Source organism: Carcharhinus amblyrhynchos, chromosome 3 (genome assembly GCF_965287045.1).
Source record: "Carcharhinus amblyrhynchos chromosome 3, sCarAmb.v2.hapA, whole genome shotgun sequence".
Classification (NCBI taxonomy): domain Eukaryota; kingdom Metazoa; phylum Chordata; class Chondrichthyes; order Carcharhiniformes; family Carcharhinidae; genus Carcharhinus; species Carcharhinus amblyrhynchos.
In genome coordinates, this window is record NC_137326.1 from 31,196,857 (window position 1) to 31,216,894 (window position 20,038).

Here is a 20,038-nt window from a genome sequence, read left to right on the forward strand (position 1 = left end):
CTCCCAGGGATATGAACAGTATTGAATCAACAGCATATTGCTTGCTTATTGTTTGCGATGAATTGTTGGCTTCCTAACCTCTGTGCCCAAGCTCACACCCTCTGTTTTTCCAACTCTGGTATACCATTCGTCTTCTGAAAGAGTAACGTTCCAAAAGCTCGTGATTCCAAATGTACCTATTGGACTTTCACCTGGAGTTGAGACTTCTTACTGCGCCCACCCCAGTCCAATGCTGGCATCTCCACATCATTTGTAAAACTAAGATAAAAGCAAAATACTGCAGATGCTGGTATCTGAAACAAAAACAGAAAATGTTGGAAAGTCTCAGCAGGTCTCAGCAATCTCAGAGAACTATTCTCTCACCATAGATGCTGTCAGACCTGCTGAGATTTTCCAGCATTTTCTGTGTTTGTAAAACTGTCAGGCAATGGCATATAAAATGCAACAAAATGAAATTACATATATCCTTTTAAAATTTATCACTGATAGCTTTGAATCTGAGAAGTCGGTTTGGAATATCCAGTATCTCCTTCTGGGGATATGAACAGTATTGAATCAATGACATGTTGTTTGCTTATTATTCTCATGCTACCAAATAAAGCTGTTAGACTTTAACCTGGTGTTGTGAGACTTCTTACTGTGCCCACCCCAATCCAATGCCGGTATTTCAACATAGAACATAGAACATTACAGCGCAGAACAGGCCCTTCGGCCCACGATGTTGCGCCGACCAGTTACAAAACAATGACCCACTAACCTAAACCAATCCCTTCTCGTCCATAAACCTATCCACGGATCTCTTAAACGCCCCCAAACTAGGCGCATTTACAACTGCAGCAGGCAGGGCATTCCAATCCCTCACCACCCTCTGGGTAAAGAACCTACCCCTGACATCTGTCCTATCATATTATTTGTGTGATGAATTGTTGACTTCTCAACCACAGCAACCTCTGGCAACTCTGTGCCCAAGAGCGCATCCTCTGTTTTTCCAGCCCTCGTTTACCATTCATCTTCCAGCTCTGAAACAGTATCCCCAAATCTCTTTCTCAACTTTAAAATGGTGTTAAAATACAACTTTTCAAAGAAGCTAATTACTTCCTGTTTTAATTATGCCACCATAGCTATATGCCCTCATCTCTCTCCATTTGATTTGAGTTATTATTGTCACATATTGGGATACAGTGAAAAGTATGGTTTCTTGCATGCTATACAGACAAAACATACCATTCATAGAGAACATAGGGGAGGAGGAAAGGAGAGGGTGCAGAATATATTGTTGCAGTCATTGATAGGATGTCGAGAAAGATCAGCAAATTTATGGTAGGTCCGTTCAAAAGTCTGGTTTGAATTTGAATATGAATTTGATTTATTATTGTCACATGTAAAGTATTGTCTCTTGCACGCTATACAGACAAAATGTACTGTTCATAGAGAAGGAAATGAGAGAGTGCAGAATGTAGTGTTACAGTCATAGCTAGGGTGTAGAGAAAGATTAACTTAATGCAAGGTAAGTCCATTCAAAAGTGACAGCAGTACGGAAGAAGTGTTCTTGAGTTGATACGTGACCTCAGACTTTTGTATCTTTTTCCCGAAGGAAGAGGTGGAAGAGAGAATGTCCTGGATGTGTGAGGTCTTTAATTGTGCTGGCTGCTTTGCCGAGGCAGCGGGAAGTGTAGACAGAGTCAATGGAAGGGAGGCTGGTTTGCGTGATGGATTGGGCCACATTCACAACCTTCCTTGGGGTCTTGGGCAGAGCAGGAGCCACACCAAGCTGTGATACAACTAGAAAGAATGCTTTCTATGGTGCATCTGCAGCACTGAAGAAATTTATTGAGTGATCTCAGACTTTTGCATCTTTCTCCTCTACCTTTCTCCAGTAGAAGTTTCCTATATTACATGCACCACGTGAACACAAGGCATTGATGCTGGACAGTTTATTGACAATGTAATGGAGATATGTACTGAGTGCTGGACAATGATTTTTATATCTTCCTTATTTAGATCTGGAGATGACTCAGGAATTTCTTTTTAGAATTTAGCTGGATTGCTACGATGTCACCCATCTTCCCCTGGGAGATAACTGAAGCAATCTGTTATGGGTGGAACCTTGTGTATGCTACTAGTCAGAAACAGGGGTCTTGCGGCCCATGCTCAATCAGAAGAGCAGCTTCAAGAATTGAAACTGTCCATAAAACAACTTTGACTGTGAAATTATTTTATGTTTGCCAGAAAGGAATGAGGGAATTAAGATAGTTTCTCATGTTCAAAGCTGACTGAGGTTAGCTTGCTTCTCTGCAGGTGGAGACACATTTCTCCAATGTTATTTGCAGCAGAATGACAGAGTTACCACTCATGGATTCAAGAGAGTGTTTGGAGCAAACTCTTGCGCTAACATAAATTACCAGTCTTGCCATTTTCTGCAGTCATCCATGATTGGTATCATGCACACCCCAGCAGAACTAGTTGAGATTTTTAAATAGTTATTTACATTTATAAACCCAGATATTTTTACATTTTTCAGTTTCAACATTTGACAACAGAACAGTGAGAACATCAGGAGGGAAAAATTGGAAAACACTAAGCTCTGGATAAATTTGAAAGACATCAATTTTCTCTTGGGACAGCTTTAAGGCTCAAGAAAACAAAGTAGTGACTAATAAAAAAAACACAGATGAACAAAATGACAGCCCACTTTTGCATACACAGTTCATGTTGCAATTTGTTTTAGTGGGGAATTCTGTTTGCATACTTTCACATTTGGCGTACATACAAAATTATCAATGGGCTTGTAAATGCATTGCAAACACCAGTACTGTACTGCAAATTCTGCTTAAAAATAGATGGTGAAGTGCCAGAGCATTAATTTATTGAGGTTTGATCCATTGACCTTCAAACTCTTCTAACAACAGAATTCACTTCATGCACAAGAAAAGCACATTAGTTATGCATGTTGTAAGATGAAAAATATATGTAGCATGCATATCACAAATGACCATGATCTGTTTCATTGACAATAATGCGCAGACTAAGGAAATTTGGTATGTCAGATACGACTCCCACCAACTTTTACAGATGCACTATAGAAAGCACTCTTTCTGGTTGTATCAGAGCTTGGTATGGCTCCTGCTCCATCCAGGTCCACAAGAAACTACAAAAGGTCATGAATGTAGTCCAATTTATCATGTAAGCCAATGTCCCATTCATTGATTCTGTCTACACTTCCCGTTACCTCGGCAGAGCAGCCAGAATACTTAAGGACCCCACGCACCCCAGACATTCTCTCTTCCACCTTCTTCTGTCAGGAAAAAAATACAAACATCTGACGTCATGTACCAATCAATTCAAGAGCAGCTTCCTCCCTGCTGCCATCAGACTTTGGAATGGACCACCTTGTATTAAGTTGATCTTTCTCCACATCCTAACTGTAACTGTAACACTACATTCTGCACTTTCTCATTTTCTTTTCCAAGAATGGTATGCTTTATCTGTATAGTGTGCCAGAAACAATACTTTTCACTGTATACTAATACATGTGACAATAATAAATCAAATCAAATCAAAATCAGATATCAAAGGATCCTTGAAGACCAGATGAAATTTGGATCATTTCAGGTTAGATTAAGGAAAAAAATTGGTTTTGTTTTCAACCAATTCATCAATCTGAAAAGATGCAATAATTTATTGACAGCAATTAACAAGAAGATTTATTTTAATGATCCCTTCATTTGAAATGCCAATCTCAGCCAGGATATAAGGTGATGGTAGTGAGTGGCATGGGCATTCCAAACATGACAGCAGGAAAAGCTAAGGACAAAGTCATTCAGGTATGTGTCAAGGTGTGCCTAATGGTTAATTGGGAGTAGATTTTCTGCCCTTCCCTAATGTTATGGGAAAATCAACAGAGAGCAGAAGAAAAAAATCCTTTAAATAGTTAAGATCATTCTAGTCTGCACAATGTGAGTGATGGAAGCAGAAACTGCACGCTCTTGTACATCTGCTTTTAGTGTCATTGCTTTCATAAATATCTTACCACATCAATTCAAACAATACACCTCTGTGCAAGCCTGGGACCACATACATGCACCCCCTGTATACATAGAAGTAAAGATATGTCTGAATCCATATTAGAGGATTTTAACAGGTGTTCCTAGGTCATTTACACCGACATATAAGAACATAAGAACATAAGAAATAGGAGCAGGAGTAGGCCATCTGGCCCTTCGAGCCTGCCCCGCCATTCAATAAGATCATGGCTGATCTGTCGTGGCTCAGTTCCACTTTCCGGCCCTCTCCCCATAACCCTTAATCCCCTCGCTTATCAAAAACCCATCAACCCGCTTCTTGAAAATATTTAGCGAGGCAGCCTCCACCACTTCAACGGGTAGAGAATTCCAGAGATTCACCACCCTTTGAGTGAAGAAATTCCTCCTCAACTCCGTTCTAAAACACCTCCCCTTTATCTTGAGGCTGTGCCCCCTAGTCCTACTGTCTTTTTTGAGCGGGAAGAGTCTCTCCACCTCTATCCTATCCATCCCATTCATCATCTTATACGTCTCAATGAGATCTCCCCTCATTCTTCTAAACTCTAACGAGTACAAGCCTAGTTTATTCAGCCTCTCCTCATAGCTCAACCCCCTCAACTCCGGTATCAGCCTAGTAAACCTCCTCTGCACTCCCTCCAAGGCCAAAATATCTTTGTGCAGGTGCTGCACCCAAAACTGCACACAGTACTCCAGCTGCGGCCTCACCAATGCCCTATACAGCTGCAGCAAGACCTCCCTACTTTTATATTCAATCCCCTTCGCTATGAAGGCCATTGCCTTCCTGACCACCTGCTGCACCTGCAGGCTGGGTTTTTGCGACTCATGCACAAGGACCCCGAGGTCCCTCTGCACTGTCGCCTGCTGCAGTTTTTCGCCATGTAAGTAATAGTCCTTCCTACCATTCTTCCTACCAAAGTGGACCACCTCACACTTGCCATCATTAAATTCCATTTGCCATTTCCTGGCCCATTCGCCCAGCCTATCTAGATCCTTCTGCAGACTCTCCACACCCTCCGCACAATTTGCCGTTCCCCCAATCTTGGTGTCATCCGTAAATTTCGACACCCTACACTCGGTTCCCTCCTCCAGATCATCTATATAAATGGTAAAAAGCTGAGGCCCCAGCACCGACCCCTGGGGCACTCCACTAGTCACCATCCGCCAATCCGAATAGCACCCATTAACCCCCACTCTCTGCCTCCTATTTGACAACCAATCCTCTATCCACGCTAACACCCTACCCCCAACTCCAAGTCCCCTGACCTTCTGCAATAACCTCTTATGAGGTACTTTGTCAAACGCCTTCTGAAAATCCATATTATTTAGTACACAAATAGAATGCACTGCTTTCGTTTATGTTGACAAATCTTTGGAAACATTTAAATATCGTTTTTTAATTTATTGTTTTTAAGATTGTTTTTATTAAAGTCAGAAGATTTATTATTTACTTATGGAAATTAGACATATGAGAAAAGAAATATCTGCTTTCATCATAAAACTGAAACTTTTAGTTTTTGTAAACCTTAACTCAGGAAATGATAGGGCTTATTATGGGGTGCTACCGCAGTACCGTTGAACATTAGAATCAGAGAATCCCGACAGTGCAGAAAGAGGCCATTTGACCCAGCGAGTCTGCACTGACCACACTCATTTGCAGCTCTTATTCCTGTAGCCCCATGTATTTACCCTGCCAGTTCCTCTGACACGAAGGGCTAATTTACCATGACCAAGGTACCTAACCTGCACATCTTTGGACGGTGGCAGAAAACCAGAGCACCTGGAAGAAACCCACACAGACCCGGGGAGAATGTGCAAACCCCAAACAGACAGTGGCCCAAGCTGGAATTGAATCCAGATCTCTGGTGATGTGAGGCAGGAGTGCTAACCACTGTGCCGCCGTGCCATCCATTGTAGGGTGGCATTGTGGCACAGTAGTTAGCGCTGCTGCCTCACAGCTCCAGGATCTGGGTTTAATTCTGGCCTTGGGTGTCTGTCTGTGAGGATTTGGCACATTCTCCCCATGTCTGTGTGGGTTTCCTCCAGGTGCTCTGGTTTCCTCCACAGTCCAAAGATGTGCAGGTTCATTGGATTGCCCCTTAATGTCCCAAAACATGTACTCTGGAGGGATGGTAAATGTGAGGGGTTACAGGGATAGGATGGGGGAGAGGAACTGGGTAAAATACTGTGACAGAGAGTTGGTGCAGACTGGATAGGTCAAATGGCCTCTTCTGCACAGTAGGGATTCTGTGATTCTATGATCGTAGTGCACAACTTGCAGAGAAAGTTGCAGTCATTTTAGGTAGGTTGTTGCATAAGGTTAAACCTCACAGGATCCAGGGTGAGATATCTAAATGGATACAAAATAGGCTTCTTGACAAAAGCCAGAGGGTAGTTGTAGAGAATTGTTTTTCAAACTGGAGGCCTGTGACCAGTGGTGTGCCTCAGGGATCAATGCTGGGCCCACTGTTATTTGTCATTTATATTAATGATTTGGATGAGAATATAGGAGGCAGGATTATTAAGTTTGCAGGTGACACCAAGATTGGTGGCGTAGTGGACAATGAAGAAAATTATCACAGATTGCAATGGGATCTTGATCAATTGGGCCGGTGGGCTGACGAATGGCAGATGGAGTTTTAGATAAATGCGAAGTGATGCATTTTGGTAGATTGAACCAGGGCAGGACTTAGTCAGTTAATGGTAGGGCACTGGGGAGAGTTACAGAATAAAGAGATCTAGGGGTACAGGTTCATAGCTCCTTGAAAGTGGAGTCACAAGTGAACAGAGTGGTGAAGAAGGCATTCAGCACGTTTGATTTTATTGGTCAGAACATTGAGTACTGGAGCTGGAATGTCTTGTTGAAGTTGTACAAGACATTGGTAAAGGCCACACTTGGAATACTGTGTATAGTTCTGGTCACCCTATTATAGAAAGGATGTTATTAAACTAGAAAGAGTGCAGAACAGATTTACTAGGGTGCTACTGGGACTTGATGGATTGAGTTATAAGGAGAGGCTGGAGAGACTGGGACTTTTTTCTCTGGAACGTAGGAGGCTGAGGGGTGATCTTGTAGAGGTCTATAAAATAATGAGGGGTCGGATCAGCTAGTTAGTCAATATCTTTTCCCAAAGGTAGGGGAGTCTAAAACTAGAGGGCATAAGTTTAAGGTGAGAGGGGAGAGATACAAAAGTGTCCAGAGGGGCAGTTTTTTCACACAGAGGGTGGTGAGTGTCTGGAACAAGTTGCAACTTTTGTAGTAGACATGGGTACAATTTTGACTTTTTAAAAGCATTCAGATAGTTACATGGGTAAGATGGGCATAGAGGGATATGGGGCAAATGTGGGCAATTGGGATTAGCTTAGGGGTTTATAAAAAAGGGCAGCATGGACAAGTTAGGCCAAAGGGCCTGCTTCCATCTGTAAACCTCTGAGTTTATGACTCTATAACACATACAAGTCATAAGTCAGGAACGTGGTGGAATACTGGTCACTTGTTCGGATGGGTGCAGCTTCAACATTACTTATCAAGTTCAACGCCTTTCAGGAAGAAGCGCTCTGCATGACCAGAACTTCATCCATTAATTCTTTAAGACCCATCAGCTGTACTGTCGATGCACCATTTTGCAATGTGCAATATTTACAGGATACTCCACAGCAACCTGTATGGCTGCTTCATCAGCATCTCCAGCATCTGGAAAAAGGAAGCAGCAGGAGCACTGGAACAACATTACCTCTTGAGTTCCCTGCCACATCACACAAGATCCTGACTTGGGCATACATTGCTATTCCTTCACTGATGGGTCAAAAACCTTGGCTCTCTCTACCTAACTGCACTTTCATCACTTGGATGGCATCAGTTCAAGTTGAAAGTTTATTTGTTACGGTCACATTAACACTGCAATGAAGTTACTGTGAAAATCCCCTAGATGCCACACTCCACACCTGTTCAGATACACTGAGGGAGAATTTAGCATAGCCAATGCACTGAACCAGCACATCTTTCAGACTATGGGAGGAAACTGAGCACCCAGAGGAAACCCATGCAGATATGGGGAGAACATGCATACTCCACACAGACTGCAACCCAAGGCTGGAATCGAACCTGGGTCCCGGGTACCGTGAAGCAGCCGTGCTAACCACTGTGTCCCTGGCACTGTGAGTCAGCAGTGCTAACCACTGTGTCCCTGGCGCTGTGAGGCAGCTCTGCTAACCACTGTGTCCCTGGCGCTGTGAGGCAGCTCTGCTAACCACTGTGTCCCTGGCGCTGTGAGGCAGCTCTGCTAACCACTGTGTCCCTGGCACTGTGAGTCCGCAGTGCTAACCAGTGTGCCAGCATGCCACCAAGAAGTCCCAGCACCATCTTCTCTGGGAACTGTTAACTTTTAAACTCTTTCGCTCTTTTGGGTGAATGGGATTGAATATCTTTGTGAGATGTATGCATAGAAATCGATAGTAAGGATAGCAAGGCAAGTGTCAGAAATAGGAGTTTTTCAAGAAAAGGAATGTACGCAGTAAACAACCACCAACATTTGGTACTCTTCTATTGCAGCTGTCTACAGTGGACTGTATTGCATGTGTTTTGGAAGGCAAACTGAATCCTCACACACAGCTCACATTAGCACTGCAGCAAGACAAAATTGAGAACAAATTCAGAGCCATGTAATAACTTGTATCTGAAGCATCTGAAACTCCCACTGAGCTTGTGGAATGTGGATGTATGAGGCAGTGCCAAAGGCTATACTAATGATTCTAACCACAGCAGAAACTTCCAAGTCCTGTACTATTCAAACTTAAAGTTTTGAAGTTTATTTGTTAAACACAAGTAGGCTTACATTAACACTATGATGAAGTTACTGTGAAAATCCTCTAGTTGCCATTCTCCAGTGCCTGTTTGGGTACACTGAGGGAGAATTTAGCATGGCCAATGCACCTAACCAGCACATCTTTACAATGACTGTAGCACTTGGTGAGATAGTACCTTATTGCATGGCTTTGATGATGAATATGATAATGAAGAGATATAATAAGTCTTCCTAGCTGAAGCAGAGGAAAATGGGGAGAAAGTGGAGGAATGAGATTCGTTTGAGGAGATCTGTCTGGACATGTCACCTCATGTGCAGTCAGCATCCATGGTTCACTGCAGGACTGACAAAAGCTTATGCTTTGGTTATTAAGTTTATTAGAGAAGATCTATGTTGGAAATAGTGGGATTATGAATTATTTTCAGATTTTACATCGTCCCCAAAAACTGTTTCAGTATTACATAAGCTTTGAAAGCTGTTTCCTTGAAAATGAAGTACTGCAAATCATCATGTAAAACAATAGACAAAAAAATTCTGATCTTCTTGTCTACAAAGTGAAAGGAGAAATGTTATTGCATATTAATTCCTGTGATTTCAGTCAATTTTCTTGTTGTCCTAAGTATTAAAGAGGAAATAACTTAATTGGTGTAAAGTCGTGCAAGAGATGTTTAAGCATGGCTAGCTTACAAGACCTCCAATAGAGCTGGAGAATGAATGTTGTGCTCTTTGTAATTCATATATCTGCTGAGGAATGTTATAGCATGAATGCACTGAAGCACCGATGTGACAATAATGAAGGGGTTGGATATTATTAGACATTTGGTGATGACTGCAGTTACAATACTCTAATTGTGCATAGGTAGCCTCGTTTCTGACATAACTTTCAAAAATGGGCCAAGCACTGGCCAACTGGCCAATACCCTTCGCCTTTGGAAAGGTACAATATAAAGCTGGAATGACATACATCAAACTTCCTCCATTGTTTGCCCAACTATTAACAGATGCCTTTCCTGCGCGTTTGAAAGTAGGACACGATTGAAGGCTACTAGTTGAGAACAGATAGACATTTTGGGTGGGATTTTACGGCCTCACTCATCCCAAAACCATAAAATCCTGCCCAAGATCAACAAACCTTTCCATGGTCTGCCCCTTGCCCGCTCTGATTCCCGTGGTGGGCAGGGCAGTAAAGTTCTGGCCTTTGTGTAAGTTTTATTTTGGCTTGGGACTCACTCAGAGCTGCTCCCCTCTCTGCAGAACAATGGAGTGGGCCCCATTATGCGGGTAACCTGCAGTTTTAGTGAAGTTACAGAAACAGCAACATGCAAATTCCACACTTAAGTGTATTGCTTACTTTGAAGTTTTGTATTTCAAACTACAATGTTGTCAACTTGCATATCGATTGTTAATTTATTCAAACATCCTCTTGATTATTTGTAGTTCAATATGATATCTTGAAGGGGTCCTCACTGGTTCTGAGGTATAACCTGCTACAGCCAATCAGTTGAATTCTAGACAGTTGTTATCTGATGTGTTTCACTTAATTTAGTCTAATTTCATTATAATTTCTAATCTGGATCCAAAATCGGTCTGAATATTTGCACTTATATATTTTTGTTCCAGTTGGATTTAATATAACTAAGAATGAGAGCTTACCCGAGCCATTCAGTATATGTTGTCTATTTTCACTTTGTGACTTGGATTGTAAAGAATATTCTTTCTGCAAGAAAAAAAATGAAAAATATTGATGGACGTGCATATATATATTGGTAGTTTGGCTGAGTTGGTTTTCGGGAACTAAATTTATTTTCTCCCCAAAAAGCAAAAATGTAATTTTTTAAAAAAAATTGCCACATCTATTCTGCCAAATATGTAATGTTTTCAGTAGTTTCTGCTCTAGTTAAGAGAATTCTTCAACTTGAATGAAAAGTATAGAATGACTCCCTCCTCCGCAGAACAGCAGTGATGAAATGTGCTCATGACTTTCTGAAATGTATATGAGTGGGCCAAGTTACTTGCCAGAAAAGCAAGCTTGGAAAATGAACCTGTGCATCTTGTGATTATGACAAGAAACTTAATCAGGATTGTCTTCATTACAACCAATAATGTAGACAACATGACAATTGTTTAATTGTTCACTTTGTGTCTGCTCTGAGATCACATCCACTAAAATATGGAATGGGAACAACTATAGATGTTCTTAAATTGAATTCATTCCTTCCTGGTGTATTTATTAGAAATATGTATATGATATGTATCAGGCCATATAATCCAGATGTAAGTTTACAGTATAGTTATACTACTGAACAAAACATGTCTGTTTCATTGCTGTTGAAGGAATCACTACCAATGCTGTACAAGTAATCACAAAAACTGGCACCTGATCTTGCTTTCCCGTTTTGAGAAAATCATCGTACACGTTAAATTAACATTTTGTTCTGGATAGATAGAGGGATGGTTGGTTCAGTTAGCTTTATCCCACATCTCTTTAGAATAACTCAAGGCCCAAATGATAGTCAAATAATTAACACTTCAAATGATAGTCAAATAATTAACCTCCCACATGTTCTTCTTCCAAAGATATTGGGCTTATTTTCTCATCAGCATTGTGCATGTGTAGCTGGTAGATAGCAACTGTAGTGGATTTGTCTTGAGCGCAAAGAGTTTTAGATGGCTGTAATCAGTTTTTGTTTTGAAAAGTACAATACAAGTGGCTAAATTGCAGACTTAAAAATGCGAGGCCTATGTTGTCTATTTATGATCACTGATCATTGGCTTTGAACAAGATGTAGCAAAGAGGAAGGAATGTGAGTTTGCAACAGATACCTCATTTCAATAGTGCTGAAAAGAGAAACATGTTGCTGAAGCTTTTGGTCTTGTACTCATCAGGACAAAGGCAAGAATGCCAAATTTTAAATGATCACAACAATTTACACTACAGGAGAAAAAGGTGCTGATTGGTTGGCAAGTTGACTCTGGCAGAAAGCAACAGGGAACAATAGGCTTCCCAAACTCCTGAGTACTTCAAAAGAAGGTGAAATGCTTGAACATATTCCTTACGCTTACAGAGAATGGGCCCTCGGTATGAATCCAGTAGAATCGGCTGAAGGACTTCACTGATATATTCTGGGAGAAGTTGGACCAGCACCTTTTACCAAGAAGTGAGAAGCAGAAGATTTGGTGTCAAGGAATGGTAAGCTCGAAACACTAATTAGCGTTTCCCTCTCTCCTCATCTAACCAAAAAGAAGGCCAGTGTGAGATGGTAAAAGTGAAGTTAAGAATTCTATACGCTTTTTCAAATAATTTAGTTGGTGTTTGAAATGTCAGTCAGTGGGGGTTAGTACTGCACATGAGATGTGGAAGATCTGTGAAGCTTCCAATGTCTCCGGCGACTATGTCTGCAAGGAGTGCACCCAATTGCAGCTCCTTCCAGACTGCATGGATAGGTTGGAGCAGCAGCTGGATGCACCTAGGAGCATGAAGGAGGCGGAAAGCGTCATAGATAGGAGCTTTAGAGGTGTGGTCACACTGAAGGTGCGGGCAGATAGATGGGTGACCACCAGAAGGGGCAAGCAGTCACTGCAAGAGCCCCCTGTGGTCATCCCCCTCTCTAACAAGTGTACTATTTTGGGATACTGTTGGGGAAGATGGGCTATCAGGGGATACCAGTAGCAGCAGCCAAAGCAGTGGCACTACAACTGGCTCTGTTGTTAAGCAGGGAGAGATGAAGAGAAGTAGAGTGATAGTTAAAGGGGAGACTATAGTTAGGGGTGCAGATAGGCATTTCTGTGGACGTGAAAGAGACTCCAGGATGGTATGTTGCCTTCTTGGTGCCAGGGTCCAGAATGTCTCTGAACGGGCAGAAAGCATTCTGAAGGGAGAGGGTGAACAGCTGGAAGTCAAGGTACATGATGGTACTAATGACATAGGCAGGAAGAGTGATGAGGTCCTGCAGTCACGGTTTAGGGAGTTAGGTAGAAAGTTAAAAAGCAGGACCTCTAGGGTTGTAATCTCAGGATTACTCCCTGTGCTACATGCTAGTGAAGCTAGGAATAGAAAGATAGCGCAGCTCAGCATGTGGCTAAACAGCTGGTGTAGGCGAGAGGGTTTCAGATATACCAAGATGGCAGGGTTGGTGGGTACTGAAGTGGAATGTCAGGTGATACAACAGGATATAGATAGGTTGGTGCATTGGGCAGATAGGTGGCAGATGGAATTTAATCCTGACAAATGCGAGGTGATGCATTTTGGAAGGAATAATGCAGAGAGGAGCTATGTGATAAAAGGTAGACCGATTAGGAGTATAGACATACAGAGGGACCTGGGAGTGCAGGTTCACAAATCCATGAAGGTTGTGACACAAGTGGAGAAGGTTGTTAGGAAGGCTTATGGAATGCTAGCCTTTATAGGTAGGGGTATAGAGTATAAAAGCTGCCATCTAATGCTTCAGTTGTATAGAATGTTGGTTAGACCGCATTTGGAGTACTGCGTCCAGTTCTGGTCACCTTACTACCGGAAGGACGTGGAGGCTCTGGAAAGGGTTCAGAGGAGGTTTACCAGGATGTTGCCTGGCATGGAGGGGCTGGGGTATGAGGAAAGGTTGGAGAAACTGGGACTTTTCTCCTTGGAAAGACGGAGGTTGAGGGGGGACATGATAGAGGTATATAAGATACTGAAGGGAATAGATAGAGTCAATAGTGAGAGACTGCTCCCTAGACTGGGTACAAATACGAGAGGTCATGATTTAAGGGTGAGGGGGGAGAGGTATAATTTGGATGTGAGAGGAAGGTTCTTTACGCAGAGAGTTGTGGGGGTATGGAAGGCGCTACCGAGGAGGGTGGTGGAGGCAGGAACGTTGGACTCGTTTAAGGTTCAATTAGACAGACACATGAGTGAAACGAGGATGGAGGGTTATAGTAGGGGGTATTAAATAGGGTCAGAGCCTCGGGAGACACCGGAAGTGCAGACTTGTAAGTTAACGTTTTTGTCTTTTTATTCCGCAGGTGGAGGTCCACCTCGTTGTCAAACGAGGGGCATGCACACGGTGGGTCGTGCGTGGGCTGCTCCTGGAGGTTCCGGGAGTGGCCTAGTACTTCGTGTCGGTGTGTGTGCTTGATCCTGGGCCGATAGACAGGCGCCGCAACAGCTCGGTGACTATCACTGCTAGCTGTGCAGATACATGGATTTGGGCCTGTGTCTGTGGGAGTTTGTGCATTCTCCCTGTGGTTGCGTGGGTTTCCTCCGGGCGCTCCGGTTTCCTCCCACACCCCAAAGATGTGCTCTTAGGCTGATTGGTTTACTAAATTGACACTATTCTCCTCTGAATCTGGCTAAGTTAGGGGTTCTATTCGTAGACACGCAGGGTAGGATAGGTGTAGGGTGATGCGGCGGTGCGGGCTCGTTGGGCCGAAGGGCCTGTTTCCCATGCTGGGTTGTTCTTTGTTCTTTGTATATCTGGACCATTGGGATCTCTTCCAGGGCAGATGGGACCTGTACAGGAAGGACAGGTTGCATCTAAACTGGAAGGGCATAAATATTCTGTCCGTAGGTTTGCTAGAGTCACACGGGAGGATTTAAACTAGTTTGGCAGGGGGTGGGAACCAAAGCAAAGGTGAATTAGCTGAAGGGGAACCAGAGAGTAGGGCCAGTAAGACTCAGAGAAACAGCAGGCAGGGTGAGATTGCCAATCGGAGAGGGTGTGGTGGACTGAAGTGCATTTGTTTCAATGCAAGAAGTGTAACAGGTGAGACAGATGAACTTAGAGCTTGGATTAGCACTAGAAATTATGATGTTGTTGCCATCACAGAGATTTGGTTCAGGGAAAGACAGGATTGGCAGCTTAACATTTCAGGATACAGATGTTTCAGGCGGGATAGAGGGGGATGTAAAAGGGATGGGGGAGTTGCACTACTAGTTAAGGAGAGTATCACAGCTGTACTCCCAGAGGACACCTCAGAGGGCTCATACAGCGAGACAATATGGGTAGAGCTCAGGAAATAGGAAAGGTATAGTCATAATGTTGGGGGTTTACTATAGGCCACCCAACTGCCAAGGGGAAAGTGAGGAACAGCTATGTAGGCAGATTTTGGCAAGTTGTAAAAGTAACAGGGTTGTTGTGGTGGGAGATTTTAATTTCCGTTATATTGACTGGGACTCACATAATGCTAGGGGTGTGGATGGGTAGAGTTTGTTAGGAGCATCCAGGACGGCTTCCTGAAACAGTATGTAGATAGTCCAACTAGGGAAGGGGCCATACTGGACCTGGTATTGGGGAGTGAGCCCGGCCAGGTGGTCGATGTTTCAGTAGGGGAGCAGTTTGGGAACAGTGACCACAATTCAGTAAGCTTTGAGGTACTGATGGATAAAGATCAGTGTAGTCCTCAAGTTAAGGTGCTAAATTGGGGAAGGCTAATTACAGCAATGTTAGGCAGGAACTGAAGAATTTAGATTGGGGGCAGATGTTTGAGGGTAAATCAACATCTGGCATATGAGAGGCTTTCAAGTGTAAGTTGATAGGGATTCAGGACCAGCACATTCCTGTAAGGATGAAGGATAAGTATGGCAAGTTTTGGGAACCTTGGATAATGAGAGATATTGTGAGCCTAATCAAAGAGAAAAAGGAAGCATTTTTCAAAGCCAGGAGCTAGGAACATGAGGCAAGTGTGGAATACAAGGAAAGTAGAAAGAAACTTAAGCAAAGAGTAAGAAGGGCTAAAAGCGATCATGAAAAAGCATTGGCCAGCAGGATTAAGGAAAATCCCAAAGCTTTTTATACATATATAAAGAACAAGAGGGTAACAGGGAGAGGGTTGGCCCACTCAAGGACAAGGGAGGGAATCTGTGCATGGAGCCAGAGGAAATGGGTGAGGTATTAAATGAGTACTTTGCATCAGTATTCACCAAAGAGAAGGATTTGGTAGATGAGGAGTCTGGGAAAGGATGTGTAGATAGTTTGAGTCATGTTGAGATCAAAAAGGAGGACGTATTGGGGTTCTTGAGAAACATTAAGGTAGACAAGGGCCTGATGGGATATACCCCAGAATACTGAGAGAGGCAATTGCTGGGGCCCTGAGAGAAATCTTTGTATCCTCACTGGCTACAGGGGAGGCCCCAGAGGATTGGAGAATAGCCAATGTTTTCCCTTTATTTAAGAAGGGTAATAAGAATAATCCAGGTAATTACAGGCCGGTGAACATTACATCAGTGGTAGGAAAATTGTTGGAGAGGATTTTTTGAGTCAGGATTTATTCCACTTGGAAATAAGTGGACGTATTAGTGAGAGGCAACATGGTTTTATGAAGGGGAGGTCGTGTCTCACGAACTTGATCGAGTTTTTCAAGGAAGTGACAAAGATGATTGATGAAGGCAGGGCAGTGGATGTTGTCTACATAGACTTCAGTAAGGCCTTTAACAAGGTCCCTCATGCAGAAAGTGAAGTCACATGGGATCAGAAGTGAGCTCATAAGGTGGTTACAAAACTGGCTTGATCAAAGAAGACAGAGGGTAGCGGTGGAAGGGTGTGTTTCTCAATGGAGGACTATGACAAGTGGTGTTCCTTGGGGATCAGTGCTGGGACCTTTGCTGTTTGTAATATATATAAATGATTTGGAGGAAAATGTGACTGGATTGATTAGAAAGTTTGCAGACGTTGGTGGATTTGCAGGTAGCCATGAGGGCCATCAGAAGATACAACAGGGTGTAGATGAGTTGGAGATTTGGGCGGAGAGATGGCAGATGGAGTTTAATCTGGACAAATGTGATGTAATGCATTTTGGAAGGTCTAATACAGACAGGAAATACACAATAAATGGCAGAACCCTTAAGAGTATTGATAGGCAGAGATCTGGGTGTACAGGTACACAGGTCACTGAAAGTGGCAATGCAGGTGGAGAAGGTAGTCAAGGAGAGATACGGCATGCTTGCCTTCATCGGCTGGGGTATCGAGTTTAAAAATTGGCAAGTCATGTTGCAGCTTTATAGAACCTTAGTTAGGCTGCACTTAGAATATAGTGTTCAATTCTGGTCGCCACACAACCAGAAGGATGTGGAGGCTTTGGAGAGGGTATGGAAAAGATTTACCAGGATGTTGCCTGGTATGGAAGGCATTAGCTATGAGGAGAGGTTGGAAAAACTTGGTTTGTTCTCACTGGAGCAACGGAGGTTGAGGGGAGACCTGGTAGAAGTCTACAAGATTATGAGAGGCATGGACAAAGTGGATAGTCAGGAGCTTTTTCCCAGGGTGGAAGAGTCAGTTACTAGGGGGATAGGTTTAAGGTGTGAGGGGCAAGGTTTAAAGGAGATGTATGAGGCAGATTTTTTACACAGAGTAATGGGTGCCTGGAACTTATTGCCGGGGGAGGTAGTGGAAGCGGATATGAAAGTGACTTTTAAGGGCTGTCTTGACAAATACATGAATAGGATAGGAATAGAGGGATACAGTCCTCGGAAGGGTAGGGGATTTTAGTTAAATCGGGCAGCATGGTCGATGCAGGCTCGGAGGCCCGAAGGGCCTGTTCCTGTGCTGTAGTTTTCTTTGTTCTTTGTTCTATATGTCACTGTTAGTAAGCCAAGCTCAACTGATTCAAATCTTAAATTGGTTTGTTAGTGTAACTATTAGTACCAACAGGATCACTCAGTAAATGTTGCCCCATTACAGAATCACATCTAACAGCAGACACTTTGTTTTGGGTTTTGCAACCATGGTCTGGTTTAGTATGGTCTGTACTCTGTCTAGCATGAACAACCAAAGAACAATGTTATTTGATTTGATCAGCAAATTACGAGGACATATGGTTTACATACCTGGCATCACTGTAATTCATACACAACATTGCTCAATAGTATGGAAAAAGAACACCTTTCTGAACTGGTGGAAGCATTAGTGGAAAATACTACTTGTGTATCACCTGCACGGTAGTAACTTGAAACAACTCGCCAAACTGTCGTTCAAAAATGGCCAGGGCCCTGTTTACAAGGTGAACCATTTATAGAATCGTAGAACCTTACAGTGCAGAAGTAGACCATTCAGCCCATCGAGTCCACACCGACCACAATCCCATCCAGGCCCTTTCCCCATAAACCCATGCATTTACCCTAGCTAGATCCCCCCTTACACTAAAGGGCAATTTAGCTTGGCCAATCAACCTAACTCACGTATCTTTGGACTGTGGGAGGAAACCAGAGGAAGCCCACACAGACGAGGGGAGAATGTGCGAATTCCACACAGTAACCCAAGCTGGGAATCAAACCCCAGTCCCCGGCGCTGTGAGGCAGCAGGGCTAACCACTGTGCCTCTGTACCACCCACATTTGCTCACCTTACAAGCCTCATGCAGAAATAAAATACATCAAAGCTATCATGTGGGGCAACGACTATCTTGATCAGGTTATTGTTTACTGTGTATTGTGCAAACTGGCAAATGGGCCAAAGGCCATCGCATTTGAACCTTAAAAATGCCCAGTCTATGTCAAATTACCTTGGAAAGCAAAGTATTTCAAAATTTTGAACATGACCCTCTTTTCAGCAGTATTAAAGTTCTGTACAACACAGATTAAAATTCTCTCATCTATAAATGATTCAAAATATTACGCCCGTTGAACATTTCCAACTTCAACTGCTGGTGGAAAATCAATGTGAAAGGGGTAGGTTTTCTGCTTGTGCTGAAAATTGCATTCATTTTCTGAATTGAATTTTTTGCTCATGTTTCCACTCAAATTTATTGGCATCTAATTGAATGTAAAATCCTCTGTGAGCCATTGTGATTTGGAATGACATGGTTTCCTTGCATTAAAAACTGAATTGATATCATTAAGAGTGATTAATTTGTTGAACATAGGTACAGCACAAAAAATAAGCATTTTTAGCAAAAGTACCTAGGCCACCACCTGTGCATCAACTAATTTTCAACAATTGAAAACGAATCTTAAAAAATTAGACACAAACATTCATTAATTTCATTGATGCACAGTGGTCAGTATCTTAGTTAAACATTTAGTATTTAAATAAATTATTAAATGGTGATTTGATTTACTATTGTCACATGTATTAGTATCGGGCAGCACGGTGGCACAGTGATTAGCACTGCTGCCTCACAGCGTCAGGGTTCAATTCCCGGCTTGGGTCATTGTGTGTGTAGAGTTTGCATGGTCTCCCCATGTTTGTGTGGGTTTCCTCCGGGTTTCCTCCCACAGTCTGAAAGACATGCTGGGTAGGTGCATTGACCCAAACAGGCGCCGGCGTGCGGTGACTAGGGGAATTTCACAGTAATTTACATAAGAACATAAGAAATAGGAGCAGGAGTAGGCCATCTAGCCCCTCGAGCCTGCCCCGCCATTCAATAAGATCATGGCTGATCTGAAGTGGTTCAGATCCACTTACCCGCCTGCTCCCCATAACTCTTAACTCCCTTATTGATCAGAAATCTATCTACCTGCGACTTAAACATATTCCCATTTCATTGCAGTATTAATGTAAGCCTCACTTGTGATTAATAAATAAATAAACTTCATACAGTGAAAAGTTTTGTTTCTTTCATGCTATACAGAAAAAGAATACTGTATGTAGAGAAGGAAACGAGAAAGTGCAGAATGTAGTGTTACAGTCATGGCTAGGGTGTAGAGAAAGATCAACTTAATGCAAGGTAGTTTCATTCAAAAGTCTGATGGCAGCAGGGAAGAAGCCGTTTTTGAGTTCATTGGTATGTGATCTCAGAATTTTGTATCTTTTTCCCGACAGAAGAAGGTGGAAGAGAGAATGTCCAAAGTGCATGGCGTCCTTAATTATGCTGGCTGTTTTTTTGAGGCAGCTGGAAGCGAAAACAGTGTCAATGGATGGGAGACTGGTTTAAGTGATGGACTGGGCTTCGTTCACGACCCTTGTAGTTTCTTGCAGTATTAGACAGAGCAGGAACCATATCAAAAAGGTGGCATTCTTTAAAAAGCAGCTTCATTTTAAAAGCATTCTTTGTGGTATCAAGGTCTGGGATAGAAAGAATTAACGTAGAATTAGGTATGGAACCCTCACACTATGATGTGAGGAACCACTTGACCTGAATCTAGAGGACACTTGTACTTTTCAGAGACATTTGTAGAGGCAAGCTTGGAGACAGCTCCTAGCCTAGACATTATGCTATATGTATGTATATCATTACAAACAGTTAATAAACACTTACTGCTGAACTATATAAGACTCAGAAG

General features: G+C 42.7%; 1 protein-coding gene across 2 annotated transcripts in view; it reads right to left on the minus strand.

Annotated features, from left to right (window-relative positions):
• LOC145338586 (protein FAM107B-like) overlaps window positions 1–20,038 on the minus strand; it is a 151,549-nt gene that overhangs the window by 49,115 nt on the left and 82,396 nt on the right. For both annotated transcript variants that reach the window (XM_080182942.1, XM_080182961.1), the window contains exon 2: window positions 10,499–10,562. In XM_080182942.1, the coding sequence (XP_080039068.1) occupies window positions 10,499–10,562 (64 nt within the window). The remainder of the gene's footprint in view (window positions 1–10,498; window positions 10,563–20,038) is intronic.